The sequence below is a fragment of the Cynocephalus volans genome, chromosome X (genome assembly GCF_027409185.1).
Source record: "Cynocephalus volans isolate mCynVol1 chromosome X, mCynVol1.pri, whole genome shotgun sequence".
In the NCBI taxonomy this organism is placed as follows: Eukaryota; Metazoa; Chordata; class Mammalia; order Dermoptera; family Cynocephalidae; genus Cynocephalus; species Cynocephalus volans.
Genome location: NC_084478.1, coordinates 117,220,542 through 117,237,563, shown reverse-complemented (window position 1 = coordinate 117,237,563; position 17,022 = coordinate 117,220,542). Strand labels below are relative to the sequence as shown.

Below are 17,022 nucleotides of genomic sequence, written 5' to 3'. Positions count from 1 at the left end.
GATTTGGAGTTGAGGATTGGGGACTCAAGGCAGGGGACACAAGGTGAGGGAAACAGGCTGGCTTGGCGAGCATCCTTGACAATTCAACCTGCACGCTGTCACACCAGCTCTTGTTTCTGCCTTCACTGGATCCAATGGCCAAAGTAAGTCAATCCTCAGCAGCACCTTCTGACACAATCCAGTGGCAATGTCCCTCACCTGTGGCACTCGGGGGGGGGCGGTGCTGTCCACTGGTTTTCACAGACCCAGCCACCCCCCCCCAGCTGTGGCCCCTGGTTCTTCACACGTACCCTGTCAGGCTGTAGGAGTTGAACTCACTCTTGACTTTGGGTGATTGACCAGGCCTTGGAGAGCTCCTAGTGGCAAGAGGCTGGGCCTGATAGGCATCATAGTAGCTGGAGCGATTTCCCTGGGATAGGCAGGAAAAACAGAGGATGATTCCAGCTATCAGGGAGAACAGGGAAGAAATAATGCCCAAATAAAGAGCCTCTCCAATCTCAAATTTCATGCTGTCAGGCACCAGTGGGGAATAGAAGTCCCTCAGGATCCCGTGAAGATTCCAGGCAACAGGGATGAAGCCCAGGAGGCCTCCAAGGATGAAGAAGACTCCGCCTACTACCGCCACTCTGTCTTTGGCTCGGGATTCCTGGCAGAAGACTGTGCATCTCATGCCCACCACAGAGATAATGCAGGCCAGTGAGGACAGTGCACTGGACGTCACCATCATGGCCTGGGCAGCTTGGATGTCGGCAGGCAGGCCGAGAAGAGTGCTGTAGATGTCACACTGGGTGATGCCTGTGCTGTGTGTGGCACACTCCATCCAGAGGCCCTTGGAGAAGCCAACTGCTGTCACAATGCTAGCACCAACATAAGAACTTGTTCGCCAGCTGGGGAGCAGCATGGCAACCATCGTGCCCAACAGCCCCAGAAGGCCTAGGATGTAGCCCACAAGTTGGAGGCCAAGAGAGGCCATGGCAGACCTCTCAACAGAAGCGTCTTCAGGGCCTGCACCCTCGCCTCCTTGCTGCAGCTCTTGCTCTTGGATCCCAGCCTCTAATCCCTCATGTCAGAGTACCTCTGCCAGGCTGACTTCTCTCCTTCTTACAAGTGTCTGTGGGCGGCCACAAGCAGGCTCAAGAAGGTATCTAGAAGACCTTAAAAAAATCCATAAACTAGATTAAATATTGACCAGAAGCTTATGAGAAACCAGAAAATGCTGGATGCCTTTTGACCTTTGTTATCTTTAGAAATAACACTTGAGAAAGGAAAAAAAAAAAACTTTGAAAGTGGAGCCAACATGTCATCTCCTCCTGCGTAGGCACATGCCTAAGGTTGGCAGCCAGACAAAGCCAGGGGTCAGACAGGTAGCTGCTTTCCGAGAAGGTGGTGATGGCAGTGGTGGTTGTGGGCAGGAAACTCCTGGGATGGGCAGATTAACTCCACTGTTAACTCCACTGCTACTCTCCAAGGCCTGCTGTTTAACACATTGCCAAGCAAAAGCACCACAGGGCCCCTCCATTATAGACTGAGGCCAAACTCCAGGGGACTGGATCAGGAAGAACAGGTCCTAGAATATAGCTTTGAACTCCAGCTTGTTAGAGGCCTCTTGAATCTCCAAGGGCCTAGAAAGTAGTGGTCTAGCCCTGGATCATCCTGCCCATGGTGATAATCAACTCCAAGACCAATTAGGATAGGCCACAAAGCCTTCTGTCCACACTATGTGAGTTCAGGTCTTCCTAGCCCTGCTCAAATCCCTTTCTCAGGCTAGGCTAAGGCCTCCTGCATGTATAACACACCACTTCCTGTCTGGCCTCTTAATTGATGCCCCCCAGCCCTAATAGATGCCCATCATCAGCCTCTCAGGACTCTGGAGAAAAGGTTGTTCCATGGCCTGGAGTGAGCCCCTGAAATTTTCTGGGATATCTGTTAGGGGCACAAGAGTAGACAGAGGAAAGGGAAGCTTCTCTAGAATAGAAGGCTTTGTAAGAGGCAGGCAACCAAGCCAGTCCTTTGGAATCTCAGAGCTGTATAGGATTATGCAGTGTTTAGGGAGCCCCCACTCTTGCCAAGGTTCAGAACACTAAAGGTCAAGGGCACAACCTTCTCCCTATTCTCTACAAGACCCTCCAGCCCACTAGTTTTTCAACCCATCATAATCTGGCTATTCCATTTTAGCCTTCTTTAAGATTTCTCTTTCCCTACTCATCTCTTTAATGTGAGAATTCCTTAAAAGTCCATCCTTTACTCAATGAACACTCTGTCCCTGAACAAACTTGTCCACCCCCATGACTTAACCAAGGGTCCACCCACTGCACTCCCAAATCTGTATTTCCAGCATAGACCCTCCTGAGCTTCAAGACTGGCAGAGCAATCACCTAGTCAAAACATCCACATGGAAATCTCATAGGCACCACAAATTACACGTGTCCAAAAGAGAACTTATCACCTCCCCCATTGCACCTCTCCCCAAACAATTCTTCCCTCAGTTCCCTGTGGTCACTGAATGATTCCTCTATCCATCACCTTGTACCTGATCAAATCTCGGGAGTCATCCTTGATACCTTTTTCTCACTCATCCTATAGTCATTATGTCCTACCAATTCTAACTCTTGAATATACCTCAAATCTATGGCTCCCTTCTCTCCTTCTCCACTGCTAATTCCCTAGTTCAGGGCTTCATCATTGTCTCTCACCTGGACCATGGCAACAACTTCCTAACTGGTCCAACTTCCCATCTTGCCTCCTCCAATTCATTTTCCACACCATTGCCAAGGTGATTTTTCAACACATTAATCTCAAATCACTACTTTATATAAAGCATTCCAATGGCTCCTCATTAGCTAAAGGATAAAGTTCAAACTTGTTTGTACTCCATGACCTCTCAAGCTTCATCTCTTGCCATTTTCTTCCTTGTACTCTATACGCCTGCTAAACTAAATTACTTTCAGCTCCTCAGTCATGACATGTGGTCTTTTGCTTCCAAATCTGAGCACAGGCTGTTCTATGTGGAATGCCCTGCATTCTTTCCTCTGTTTAGTGCCTTCTCATGCTTTAAGACTCAACTCAGATGTTTCTTACTCTAGCCTGGGTCAAGTGCCTCTCCTCTGTCTTACACTATTCTGTGTTTACTTCCATAATAGTAATACTGATAACAATAATCATAGCTACACTTATATAGTTTCTTTTGCGACTATTATAAGCACTTTACATGTGTTAACTATAATCGCAACAACTTTTTTGTGGGAGGTACTAATAATCACTACTGTACAGGTGAGAAAACTGAGGTAGAGACAGTACTTTTTGCACTGTATTGCAATTTCTTACTTTAAATCCTTATTCTTCCCTGCTAGTCTGTGAGCTACTTGATGGCAGAGACTGTATCTTAGTTATCTCTGTATTTCATGTGCCTTGCACAGTGCTTTATCCAGAGCAGGTGTTTGGAAAATGTCTTCTTAATTAATGAATAAAAGTGGTAAAGAGGTTTGAGGGGTTCTACATGACTATGAAATAGGGAATTTTTAAATAAGTAAATGATACTTCAGTATAAGGGTCACGGAAGTGCTGCCCAATGTTGGGAAAGATAGAGAGAGGGAGGGATGGAGGATCAGAGGAAAAAGGGGATAAATAGGGAGAGAGAGAGAGAGTGAGAAAGAGAGAGGAACAGAGACAGACAACAGTGTTTCACCAGTGTATATACATGTACATATACATACATGTACATACACACATACACGGGTACTTAAAAAGTTCATGGAAAGATAGAATTGAAAGATAATACAAATCTTTTCAGGAACTTTTTGAAGTACCCTTGTATATATATGCATATGTTGAATATCTTGTCTCTTCAACCAAATTCTAAGCAATTTGAGGGTGAAAAAACATAAATTAAACTGTTGTGCCTCTGCAGCACATGGTTGATAGTCAATACTATTCGTCAGCATTGGATGTGACAATGCTAATGTTGATGAAAAGCAGTGCAGGGCAGGAGCCAATAAACATTTGATAAGGGGTGAGGAGGGAGAGCCAGTGTGAATCTCAGCTCTGTCACTTAGCTGTGACACTGAGCAAGTCCTTTTCGGGCACTTGTTTTCTTATTGCTAACCTGGGCACAACTGTGCCTATCCTAATCATGACTGCATCTCAGTGAGGGCTTCAGTGCTTCTTGGCAATCCTTCTACTCTTCCCTGGTAGGCATCCTCCTAGTGACTGCTTCAAACATTTGCCACTGTTTTTGAGCTCCTTACCCCACCTCCTCCCTCTGCAGCTATTACCCTAACTTGATTGTTCTCTTTGCAGCCAAGATCTTTAAGCCATTTGATGTTGACGTCTCTACTTCTTCACCTTCCCACACACTGCTCAGCCCTCTGCAATCTGGCTTCTGGCATTAGCCCTCCACTAAAACTGTTCCCACAAAGGTTATTGACTATTTTCTTGTTTCAAAACATAAAACTGTTTTCTCCCTTGTTATCTGTAGCACCATTCCCAGTTTTCCCTGCCCCTCAAAATGATTTTTCTAGGTCTCCTCTATAAGTTATAAGTTTCTAAGTCTCCTTATAAGTTCCTCTTCTGCTCACTCTTTAAATCTGATTGTTCCCCCAGGGTTCATCTAAATTGACTGTTATTCATCACATTCTCCATGGGTGATCTCATCTATTCCATCTCTACGCCAGTGACTCCTGAATCCATCCCTCTGCCTCTGAGTTCTCTCCAGAACTCAAGATTTGTTTATTCAACTGCATTTGGAATGGCCCCACCTGAATGTTTTAATGGCACCTCGAATTCAATATCTGCAAAGCTGAAATAATCTGCTTTTTTCTCTCCCTACCCTCGAACTACACCCTGTAGTGTTCTCTATCTCAGTGGGACCATATCCAATAACCCAAGCCAGTCATCCTTGATTCCTCATCTCTTCTGGACATATAATTAGTTATGAAGTCATATCAGATCTGCCTTCAAAAGATATCATGAATCCATTCATTTCTTTCCATCTCCACTGCCCAAAACTTAGTTCAAACCATGCAACCATCATCTCTTTCCATTTGAATAGGCAACTCAAATTGGTCTATCTAACTTCACTTCTGCCCTGCCCCTGCAATCAATTGTCCATCCAGTAGTCAAGGATCTTTTTAAAGTGGGAATCAAATCACAACTGTCCCCTCATCCTTTGCCATGCTTAAAAAACTTCAGGAGCTCTTAGTTGCTTTCAGGATAAAGTTCAAACTCCCTAGCCCAGGAAACCAGGAAAGCCCTCCATCGTCTGAAGCCTGCTTTTCTTCCCAGCCTTATCTCTCACCTCCAGACTCATGCTTTATGCTCCTACACACACACACACACACACACACACACACACACACACACACACACACACACACACACACACACACACACACACACACACACACACACACACACACACACACACACACACACACACACACACACACACACACACACACACACACACACACACACACACACACGATCCAACCATATCTGAGCACTTGTATTTCTCTGAATTTGCCTTTCTCTCTATTTCCAACCCCTTAATCATGTTATCCTACCATCCACCATTTGCTTGGCTAATTGCTAGTCATCCTTCAGGACTCATCCTCTCCTTCAAACTGTCTCTGGGAACTTCACCTCTTTCCATCAAGTCTAAGTTAAATACTTTTCCTTCGTATCTCCTATCTATATCTGGGCTTTCAGTGAGAGTTGGTGAGCTGCCTTGAGGTTTTCAGGGGGAAGACCTCTTGCCTCCCAGAGGAGCAGCTTCTGTTTCAGCCTTCCTAGGATGGCAGCAGAAGAGCCAAGCTTGAGTTTACCATGAGAATCAACAGTGTCCCTAAGAGGAGAGCCTCTCCCTAGAGAAAGTCCTGACTCAGTAGGAGTAAATAGGAAGGTATTTGGGGGCAGGGTGAAGACAGAGTCAAGAAAATGCCATCACTGACACTTGGAATCTCTAGAGAGTCTGACTTGGCATAGCTGGTCAGGAGGAAGAACAAATTGTTGGAGTTTATTCAAATAGGAGAAATGGCACCATGGGGGCTATTTTTCAGCCAAGGTCAGGAAGACTGGGTAGACAAAATAGCAAGGGGCTGGGTGATGGGCCAGGCTAGATTCTGCTTTTGTTTGTCTGATGAGCAGTAGAGGTGATGGAAGATAGGGTTTAGATAAAGGGTCCTGTCCTGAGAATCAAAAGGCCTAGATTCTTGTCTTAGTTCTGCCTGGAACCTGTGAAGGAAGTTCCCTAACTTCTCTAGGCCCTAGTTTGCTCATCTTTAAGGCTTTGAGTCTCCAATAAGGTAATGAGGACAGGAAGCCAGTTTGACAAATATAGAAAACTGAAAAGATGTTATTAAAAGCAGGCAGCTTTAGAAGAAACCTCTCTTTGAGGGATCCTCCTAGAAGCCAAGCACTGGCTGCTCTGGAGGTACAGAGAACTCTAGGCCTTGCCAGCTGAATTTGTCATCTGGGCATGGGACCAACATACTCCATGGCCCAAGGGCTGGGCAAGAAGGTTTCACTTAGGATCCTTACTTAATCTTCCTTAGGGGAGGGATTGGAGCGGCAGGAGAGGATTAGGAGGGTAAGACTGACAGCCGCTCCTGACTTAACCCCTTCTTACCTGAGCACTCGCCCTGCTGTTCTCCTCATCTCTTCACTCCAAGGGTCTTGTGCATGGTGTCCCTACTTTTGGGAGCACTCTCATAAGACTGAGTGGGACATGACACTTGGGGTTCTCAGGCTCAAGGAAGGGCCGGATGTGGCCTACTTGGGGTGACAGAGGCCACCACAGCCCTCTTCTGTCAGTCAGTCTCATTGCTCCATCCCTTAATCTAATAGTCCCTCAGAATCTCCTCTCTGCCCCTCACCCCCAGTTGCCAAGGGCTCTGGTAGTTGGCAAAACCATTCCTTTGAGGCCCTACTTTCTGGAAAGTTTGTCCTTGGAGCAGTTCATTTTTCTTTTTGCATCAGTTGATTGATGACTACTCAGGGAATTACAACTGGATTTTCTAATTGTTTTAAAAAGGTTATTTTTGTCCTGATCATCACAGTAAAGCATTCTCACTTTAGAATGCTGGAAAACACAGAAAAGCAGAATTTAGGAAACAAAAATGACCTACACTCTCCCCAGCTAGAAGTGCTGCTAATGTTTTGGTTCCAACTTTATTTTCAAAGAGGACCCTGGAAAGAGAATAATGCCTCAGTCCAAAGAAAGAATTTCTAATGACAGACTTGCAGACAACTGGAAACCAGAGTCATTTAAGGGCTTGAAGAAGAGACTTTATGACTTCAGCTGCCTGCCCGAGCCTTCATACTGAGGAAGGCACTGGAAGCCCCTCACAGTTACGCAGAGGGGTAAACTAGATCCTTTCCTACCATTTTTATCCCAGTCTTTTTGCCCCCAAAAACTCCAGCCAGAAATGATCTGATTTGGAGAGTGCTTCCTCTGGTCCCATAGCTTCAAAGACTGGTAGATTCAAGGAGACAAATACCACCAACCCAAGTGCCACCAGCATTTTCCCTCCCATACCCCTCACTCAGAAACCCAAGGTGGCCCAGCCTGGCTTCACCATAGGCTAACTTGATGGCAGCTAGGGAGGAAGAGTGTTCACCTAGGTGAATTCAGAAGGCAGCAACTAAATCAGGATTGAGATACTTACAGAGCAGTTCTTTTGCAGAGCCTTGGAGAAGAGATGCCCCTGGAGAGGGAGGAAAGGATCCTGAGGGAGGGGAGTGAGGTGCAAGGGGCCACAGGCTGTGGTGATAAAGGATTTCTAATTGTTAACCACAGCTTTGCAAAATCCATCTGCAAATCTGAGCCTTGGGTCAGAGACTTATTACAGATCAGAATTAAACCCCTGGAGGCTGGGAAAGATTGAGGTACATAAAAAAAAAAAAAAAAAAGTTTGGTGGGTTTTGTGTTTTTCATGTCAAAAACTCCAGCTGGGCTTTTGTGTGGTGACCTCTATGAGCCCAGGAGAGGCCTTGGGGGGAGGGGGGTTTGGCCCGAGGAGGAATTCAGAACATTCCAGCTTTGGGTGGTGAGAGGAGGGGGCTCTGTTACGCCCATTAGGTGTCCCTGGCTAGCGGCCCTGATGCCCAGCAGGAATTAAGCCTCATAAATACAGCCCTGGTGAGCTAGTGCCCAAGCAGCCCTGCACTGCCTCCAGCCCGCCCACCCTTCTGCCCAGCTTGGCTCTCCAGCAAGCCCCAGCCCTACCCCACCCCTAAGGTTAACCCCCAGGCTCAAGGACAAACACATGTATTGTAGATTCAGACTCTGCACGTTCAAGGAGCAGGTCCTACAAGGTGGAACTGAGGTGGCCATCAGAACGGTGGGCCTCCCCCTTTACCACACACAGCAGCATCATACACCATGTCATTTAAGCCTCTCAAACGTTCTGTGGAGTGGAGTGCAGCCATTGGGTTTCCTCTCCAAATGGGGGGGGGGGGGTTCCCTTTGTTCCTGAGTAGAAAAATACTAGATGCTATTGAAAAGAAATCAGAAAATAAAGTACAAAGAAGAAAATTGAGGTCCTCATGATGCCACCAGCCAGAGATAATCATTGCAAACATTTTTACGTACTGTAGAAGACATCATCGGAAATATTTTTTACAAAATTGAATCATGCTATACCTACAATTCTGTAACCTCCTATCATTTCTAAATAACATATCATAGACCTGTTTCCATGTCAGTGAAGAAACAGATACATCATTTTCTTACGGATGCACTGTATTCTGTCATATAAAATCATGGTTTATTTAACCATTAGCTATTAGACATTTCTTGTTATTTTCATTTTATTATTATTATTATTTATTTATTTATTTTTTGCTATTATAACCTAGCATCTTTACACATAATATGGACAAATTCCTAGGAATAAAATTGCTAGGTCAAAGATTATGCATGCTTTAATGGCTAATACAACATATTACAAAAATAGTGCAGCTATTACTGTTTCCAGATGAGGAAACCTGGGCCCAATGAGATGAAAAGAATGAATTACTCAAATCCCAAGTTGAGCAGTAATAGTTACACGTGGGATCTAGGTCTCTAGATGTCTGGTTCAGTAAACTTTCCAGGGTCCCACATTGACTCCCTCCCAAGGATTCCCATGTAAAAATGACAAGGCCAGTGGCCACTATTCGTTGAACACTTTCTAGGTAAGAGGCACTGTGCTGAGGGTCTTCATATACACCATCTCACCGCGCTAGTGCACAGCAAAGGCAGGCCTGGCCACCAGAACTGGCCAACTCTGGGGCTTGGCTCTCATTCATTATGCACAACTCCCTTTTTCAAGTAATATCAAAGCAAACATATTTGTTGCCTAGGGTGCATTCAGTGAAGAAAATCAGAAATCATCCTCCTTCCCAAGATGGCCCATCCCTGCATTGCAGGTATGAATGGGGGCACTGATCCCCCTGCAGTGCTCCTGAGCAGGGGTCTTTCCAGGGTGCTGCCTCTTGGCAGGCTGGGACAGGCTAAAAGGGCTGCCACAACTGAGCTCAGGTCTGGGGAGTCTTTTAGCATGAAAGCAAGCAAGGCTGGAGGGGTGGGAGGGATACCAGGTAATCCTCTAACCAGCTATGTGACCTTGGGCAAGCCTCTCCATCTTCTTTGTCTGGGCTCCACTCAGCCAACTTCCGAAGGCTGTGCTAATGAATGCGGAAGTATTTCAAGTAGAAAATGGTGGTTGAATGCAAGATATTAGGATTTGTAGAGGGGCACCTTATCAACTTACAGTGATGTGCAATTGAGGATAGGAAAAGGCAGAATTGTAGGGGCAGGTGCCAGGGCGGATGAGGGTACTGTGTTGGCAGGATGTGGTTACCAGATTGGCAATCACTCAAGGACTAGGCTCTAAAGCTATGTTTCCTACAGGTTGGCACTATCAGATCCTGGTGGAATCATGCCAAGTCTATGACTCCTCAGTGTTGAGCCTGGGAGGCTCCTTAGTAGTCATTCTGCTAAGACGCCTGCTGAGATCCAGAGCCTAGATAGGTGGGGCAGTGGAGAGGGGTCAAAGGAGAGAGGAAAGAATAGCAATCTGAAAATATCAGTATCTAGTTAAGAAGAGGAGTGATGGTGGGAGAATCAAGGGAAGAAAATAAGGGTCTGAGAAGAAATGGATTAGGAAAGAGAGTAGGAGAAGAAGCAGAAGAGGGGTATCTGAGGAAGAAAATCTAAGAGAGGTATGTATAAAGCAAGGTCTTGAAGGAGAGAGAGGAGATGGTGCTATGTAAAGAGGAGTCTAGAAAGAGAAATAAGAGAGATTCTAGGGGGAAAGTGGCAGGGATGATAATACTCTGGGAGAAGGGGTTAGAGTCTAGGGCAGAGAGAGACTTAGAGACATTTCATCCCCACCTTTCCACCAAACCAAGAAGTTCTTGTCATAGTCACCAATGACCCCATGTCACCAAATCCAATGGCTACTCAGTCCTTAACTCCCCTGACCTCCACACAGCATTCAATACCCTCGATAACTCAGTCCTTCTTGAAATGCTCTATCCTTTTGGCCTCTGCACGCTCCCTGGTTTTTCTCCTTTCTCTCTGGCTACTTCTTCATTTGTTCCTCCTCCTCTGCTTGACCCTTAAATATGTGCTCCTCAGGAGCCTGACCTAAGTCCTCTCTTCTCACTCTGCATTGCCACTCTGGGAAGTGTCATTTATCCTCCATGGTTTCAGTTACCCTCTGTAATATGATGACTTCCAAATCTTCATCTCTAGCCTGGAGTTCTCTGAGCTTCAGACCTCTATATACAGGCATTTCCATTTGGATAGTTCAAAGGCATCTCAAACATAACATGTCCAAAATTGTAGCCTTGATTTCTCTTTGAATTAAAACCAATCCTCCCTCAGTCTTATTTATTTGAGAAAGCCAATTGTTTAAGCAGGAAACCTCAGAGTGAGCCTTAATTCCACTCTCTTCTCTTTCTCTGACCCTCCACACCCAATCTCATCTTACCTGTGAGTCCTTCCAATTCTACCTCCAAAATATAGTTTTTTCATCCATCCATACACTTCTACTTCCATTACTATCATCTCTCACCTGGACACTGCAATGGCCTCCTGCTTTTTCTGCTTCTACTCTTGACTTTCTCTAGTCCATTCTGCACACAGTAGCTCCTCATGATTTGGCCACCACCTAGCTCTCCAGGCTGATGCCACACTACTCTCCTCCTCACTTGTTATGCTCCCCACTGGCTTCCTTTCAGATTCTCAAAGCTACCCTGCTCTCCCCGACCTCTAGGCCTTTAGAGTGCTATTCTTTCTTTTCTTTCTTTTTTTTTTTTAAAGATGACCGGTAAGGGGATCTCAACCCTTGGCTTGGTGTTGTCAGCACCACGCTCAGCCAGTGAGCAAACCGGCCATCCCTATATAGGATCCGAACCCGTGGCCTTGGTGTTATCAGCACCGCACTCTACCGAGTGAGCCACGGGCCGGCCTGAGTGCTATTCTTTCTGCCTGGAACTCTTTCTGGACCCTGACTCCACCCAGTCTTCAGCTGGCTTTGGAAAACTCCTTATCCCTCAGGTCTCAGCTTAGGCATTGCTTCCCTATTCCTGATGTCCCTTAGTTGTATGTCCCTTCTCTACGCTCTGAAAGTACCTTGTTATCCTTATTAAGCCCCCCCCCACCACCACCACCAATGTCCTGGGTTGTATTTGCTGTTTCTTCTCCCCTACTGGGCTGTGAATGCCTGGAGGGGTTGGCTTTTACTTGCTGTTTTCATCACTTTATTCTAGTCTAATACAGTAATTAGCACATAGTAGGTGCACCATAGAATTGATGGACTTGGACAGAGAAGAGAGTGTGGTGAGAAGAGAAGGGAGAAGAGGAAGGAGGAGAGTGGTGAAGAAACAACCAGTAAGAGGAAACTAAGGCAGTGTAGCAAGACTTTTAAATTATGTAATGATTAATTCTGAGCTTATTCTTCAAATAGTTGGTATTAAAGTTTTTGAGGTGATAGTATTTTTTTTTTTTAAAGATGACCGGTAAGGGGATCTCAACCATTGGTTTGGGGGTGTCAGCACCACGCTCAGCCAGTGAGCCAACTGGCCATCCCTATATAGGATCTGAACCCGTGGCCTTGGTGTTATCAGTATCACACTCTCCCGAGTGAGCCACGGGCTGGCCCAAGGTGATAGTATTTTTTAACACCCTTAATTACAAAATTAAAAGATTAGCAACCACTTGTCAATTCCCCCTCATTTTTTTAAAGTTTGAAATTGTGCACGTTCATGAAATCCCAAAGAGAGGAGAGCTCTGGGAAGAGAACATTCTATGTCAATGGGTCTCAAAATTTTTGGTCTCAGGACTCTTTGTTTTCTTACAGATTATTTAGAAAATTATTCAAATGTTTTTCAACTAGTGAATGGATACACTGTGGTACATTTGTACAATGGAATACTACCTAGTAATACAAAAGAATGTGCTATTGGTACACGCAACTACACAGTGAAGCTCAACGTATTATGCTGAGTGAAGAAGCCAGACTCAAAAGGTTGCTTACTGTATGATTCCATTTATATGACATTCTTGAAATGATAGACTTATAGGGATGGAGGACAGATTCATGCTTGCCAGGGCTGGAGTGGGGACAGAGGCTGACTACAATGATAAGATGTAAGGGAACTATTTTGGGTGATGGAACTCTAATGATTGTTACATAACACCATGCATTTGTCAAAATTTAGGGAGCTTGGGGGCTGGCCTGTGGCTCACTCGGGAGAGTGTGGTGCTGATAACACCAAGTCAAGGGTTAAGATCCACTTACTGGTCTTCTTTAAAAAAAAAACAAAAAACATGAAGCTACATACCAAAAAGAGTGAATTTTATGCATCCTTCCACATTTTGTCACATAGAATATTAAAAAGACATGTATGTAAATTGAAAAGTAAATAAAAGATATTAGTTAAAAAATTATTGAGGACTCCAAAGGGCTTTCACTTTTATGAGCTATTTCTATTGATATTTAACATACTAAAAATTAAAAGTGATACATTTAAAACTATTATTAATTTAAAATCACAATTACAAAACCATTACACGATAAAATAGACTATATTTATGAAAAGTAACTATATTTTCCAAAGCAAAAATAGCAAGAAAAGTGGCATTGTGTTACATTTTTACAAATCTCTTTAGTATTTGACTGAATAAAAGGCAGCTGGATTCTCATATCTGCTCTTGCATATAAGCTGTTGCAATATGTTGTTTTGGTTGAAGTATATGAAGAAAATCCAGCCTCGCAAAGAAGGTAGTTAGAGGAGAGGGGTATTTAATAGCCTTTTTTGGGTAGAATTCTAAGAATGACTTCCAAATGGCCTTCACCTGTGTATAAATTCCCCTTTGAGAGTGGATGGTTGCAGGGCCGGCCCGTGGCTCACTTGGTAGAGTGCGGTGCTGATAACACCAAGGCCACGGGTTTGGATCCTGTATGGGGATGGCCGGTTCGCTCACTGGCTGGGCGTGGTGCTGACAGCACCAAGCCAAGGGTTGAGATCCCCTTACCGGTCATCTTTTTAAAAAAAAAAGAGAGTGGATGGTTGCAATGAAATACCACCCACGTGATTATGTTATAGGGCAAAGGGAAATTATCCAGGTGGGCCTAATCTAATCACTGGAGGCCTTTTTTGGGGAGGAACTAGCAAAAGTGGTGATTGTCAGTAAGTTTTGAAATGTGTGTCATTTATTTTCTCATTCTAAATATTCACTTTTATACCTAAACAAGAAAAAGGGAAGAGGGGGTTCCTAGTGGCAGAAAAGGAAGTCAGAGAGATTCAAAGTGTGAGAAGTATGTGACGTGCCATTGATAGGTTGAAAATGGAGAGGGCCACATGAGAAGGAATGTGTGTAGCTTCCAGGAACAGAGAGCAGCCTTTGGATGACAGCCAGCAAGGCAGTGGGGACCTCAGACCCACACCCTGAAGGAAAGGATTCTGCTAACAACTGAGTAAGCTTGGAAGAGGATTTTCCCCCAGAGGCTCCAGATAAGAGCCCAGCATAGCTGACAACTTGACTTCACCCTCGTGAGACCCTAAGCAGAGAACACAGGTGCACCCACATGGACTTCAGACCTGCATAACCATGAGATAATAAATGAGTGTTGTATTAAGTTGTTAAGTCTGTAGTTAATTTGTTATGGCAGCAATAGAAAACTAATGTATTATGTGGGGATTCTTCTTAATAACTACACCTAAACTTCACAAGTGGTAGTTCCTTAATGTTTATTTGCAATGTCGAATCTGAAACCATATCAATGAAACTTCTATACTGTTATATTAAAATCCATTGGTCTATTTTGCATTTTTAATGAATCTGTTATCCATGCATAATTTTGTAACATCATGCATTAGTCATTTGAAAAATATCAGTCTACCTAGTTATGCAGCTCTTCCAATTGTTGGCTCATTTCATAATTACACAAGGTCAAAAACGTCATATTCATTAATATCACTACTAATCTTTTTTTTTTTTTTTTTTTTCTGGCAGCTGGCCTGTACAGGGATCTGAACCCTTGACCTTGGTGTCATAACAACACACGCTAACCAACTGCGCTAAGTCACTGCTAATCTTATCAAAAAGATCTTTGGGGATATTGGAAAGCTCTCAAGCTCACAATGGCAGATATAGGTTTTCCAAAATTGTGTTTTTTACTTGAAAGTTTAAATGTTATAATTGACAACAAATACTGTCGATTATTTTCCTTGAGATAACAGGATCACTTTGTTTATTTTCAACAAAATACTGGCCAAATACCCAAGTTTGAATAACCATACATTGTCTATCAATTGTTCTTTCAAGTAAAAAACAGTGTTCCATGAAAAATTGGCTAGTTTAGCTTGCAATTCAATTGCACAAGTGCTTTTCCTCATGACAACCATTGTACTTCAGTATGCAGTAGAAGTGCGCTATATATCCTTCCTATTTTGTCACAAGATTATTAAAAAGGCATACTCAAAGGGTTGCTATTGGGCTGGCCAGTTAGCTCAGTCGGTTAGAGTGCAGCCTTATAACATCAAGGTTTAAGGGTTGAATCTGCACACTGGCCAGCTGTCAAAAAAAAAAAAAAAAAGATATTGGATATATAATTTTACTGTTTCATAAGACATTCTTAAGTGAAACTAACACTTCTCCCACCAAGAACACATTGGTGATGAAGAATAACATGAAGACAGTGCAGTGCTGTATTGCTTTTGCTCCTTCAGTGAAAATGTCAACACAGCTAAAAAAGGCAAATAATGTCTTCATATTATCATGAATGTAGTTTTGCCTGAACCCCCTGAATCTTAGGAGCCCCTGGGGTCTTTGGACCACATTTTTAGCGTTGCTGATCTAGGCTGAAGCTGTAAGAGGCCTGGTGAGGGTGGAGATGAAATTTGAATCATGCTTAGAAATGTCATGTCAATGGGGGTTGCAGCTGGGAATGAAGAGGAGCAGGGAATTTCTAGGTTCCTTCACTCAAAGACCTCTGTTGTGTCGCTTCCTACTCCTGACCTGCCTTGTTCCTGAGCCAAGCCAGCAGCTTCCCTCTAAAGATGCTCCCATTCTGGGATCTTGGATGCTCTGTCTTATAAGGCCAAGATACTAACAGAGAATCTTGTTCTGGCCCATGCACCTGTCATGGCTGTTTGCCACCCCATCCTGGAACCCCAAGGTCATGCTGGACTAAATCTGTTAGCCTTCTCAGACCAATCACCCCATGTCAAGCACCATTCCATTCACATGGAATGAGCCCCTGCTGTGTAGCCAGTTCTGTGCCAGGTGCTGATGGGAGAGAGAAGTGACTAAGCCACAGCCCCTCCCCCATCACCTCAATAGAGAGGCTTGCTTCACACCTAAAAAGGTGACTGAAAAGAAAGCTAGCACCGCTGCAAGGGAGGGGAGCTCAGACGAGTGGCCTGTGGAGGGAGGCAGGTGTGAGCATGGCTTGGAGGCTCCCTGGACTAAGTGTGGGTTCAAGGAGGACCTGGAAGGGAGAGGTAAGATCCTTGTCACGGGGGAGAGAGAAGTCATTCTAGACTCGGGCCAGGGGTGGAGACGATCGTGTGCAGGGACAGTGTAGTAACAATCCTGCTGGAAGTGAGGGGGAGAGCTGGATATAGTCAGAGGGGAGGCCGAGTTATAGGGAAAATTTGTGAATGCCTGACTTATTCCTGTCAGTCACAGGTTGCCAGTGCAGGTGTGTGAGCAGGATACAAGCTTGTTTTAGGAAGCCCAATCTGGCCAAGTACACAGAAAACATCTGAAAGTGTGTGGAACACGGAGAGCTAACACCAGTGTACCTATGGTATTTCTTTTCATCCTCACTCCATCCCTGTGAAATGGATACTATTATTTTCATCCCCAGGAAATTAAGGCTCAGAGAGACAGATTAACTTACCCAAGGTCACCTGGATGACAAACTTCCAAGGAGGGATTCCAACCTAGGCCTGCTTCCCAAGCCTATGCTCTGAATGACCACACTATGCTCAATGATGGAGGAACAAAAAGGAATAATTATAGTAACGATAACAGCCAACGTATACTGAGTGCTAAATACACATCAGGCTTTAAGCAAAATCTATGCACTATTTCATTCACTCTTCATTGCAGCCCTGTGAGGTAGGAACCATTATTATCCCACACACCCAAGTCTAACTCTAGAGCCCAAGCTCTTCACTGTAAGGTCTGCTGCAGAAAAACAGGCATTAGATGCTAAGAGCCAACCACTCTATAGCTATTTGATCCTGGGTAATTCATTTCAACTCTCTGTGCCACAGTTTCTGCTTGTCTTTAAATGAGAGCAATAATAGTACCTACCTCATAGGATTTTTGTAAGGAGTAAATGAAATAATAAAGCAGTAAAGTGGTTAGCACAGTGCCTGGAACATAGTGAGCACTCAATTCATGTTAGTTGTTTCTATTGCTGTTGTTATTGTTATTATAAGTTTGTCAGGTATCTGCCACTAGTTACCAGTATCTGTTGCTTACTTAGCCAGTATCGCCAGGACACCAAGACTAAAAAG

At 44.3% G+C, this 17,022-nt stretch overlaps 1 protein-coding gene across 1 annotated transcript; it reads right to left on the bottom strand.

The window, feature by feature from the left end:
- Positions 1 to 280: 280 nt before the first annotated feature.
- Positions 281 to 973, bottom strand: CLDN2 (claudin 2). The gene has a single exon (XM_063085121.1). It carries the CDS (start codon positions 971 to 973, stop codon positions 281 to 283), a length of 693 nt encoding a protein of 230 aa, XP_062941191.1.
- Between the last annotated feature and the right edge of the window lie 16,049 nt (positions 974 to 17,022).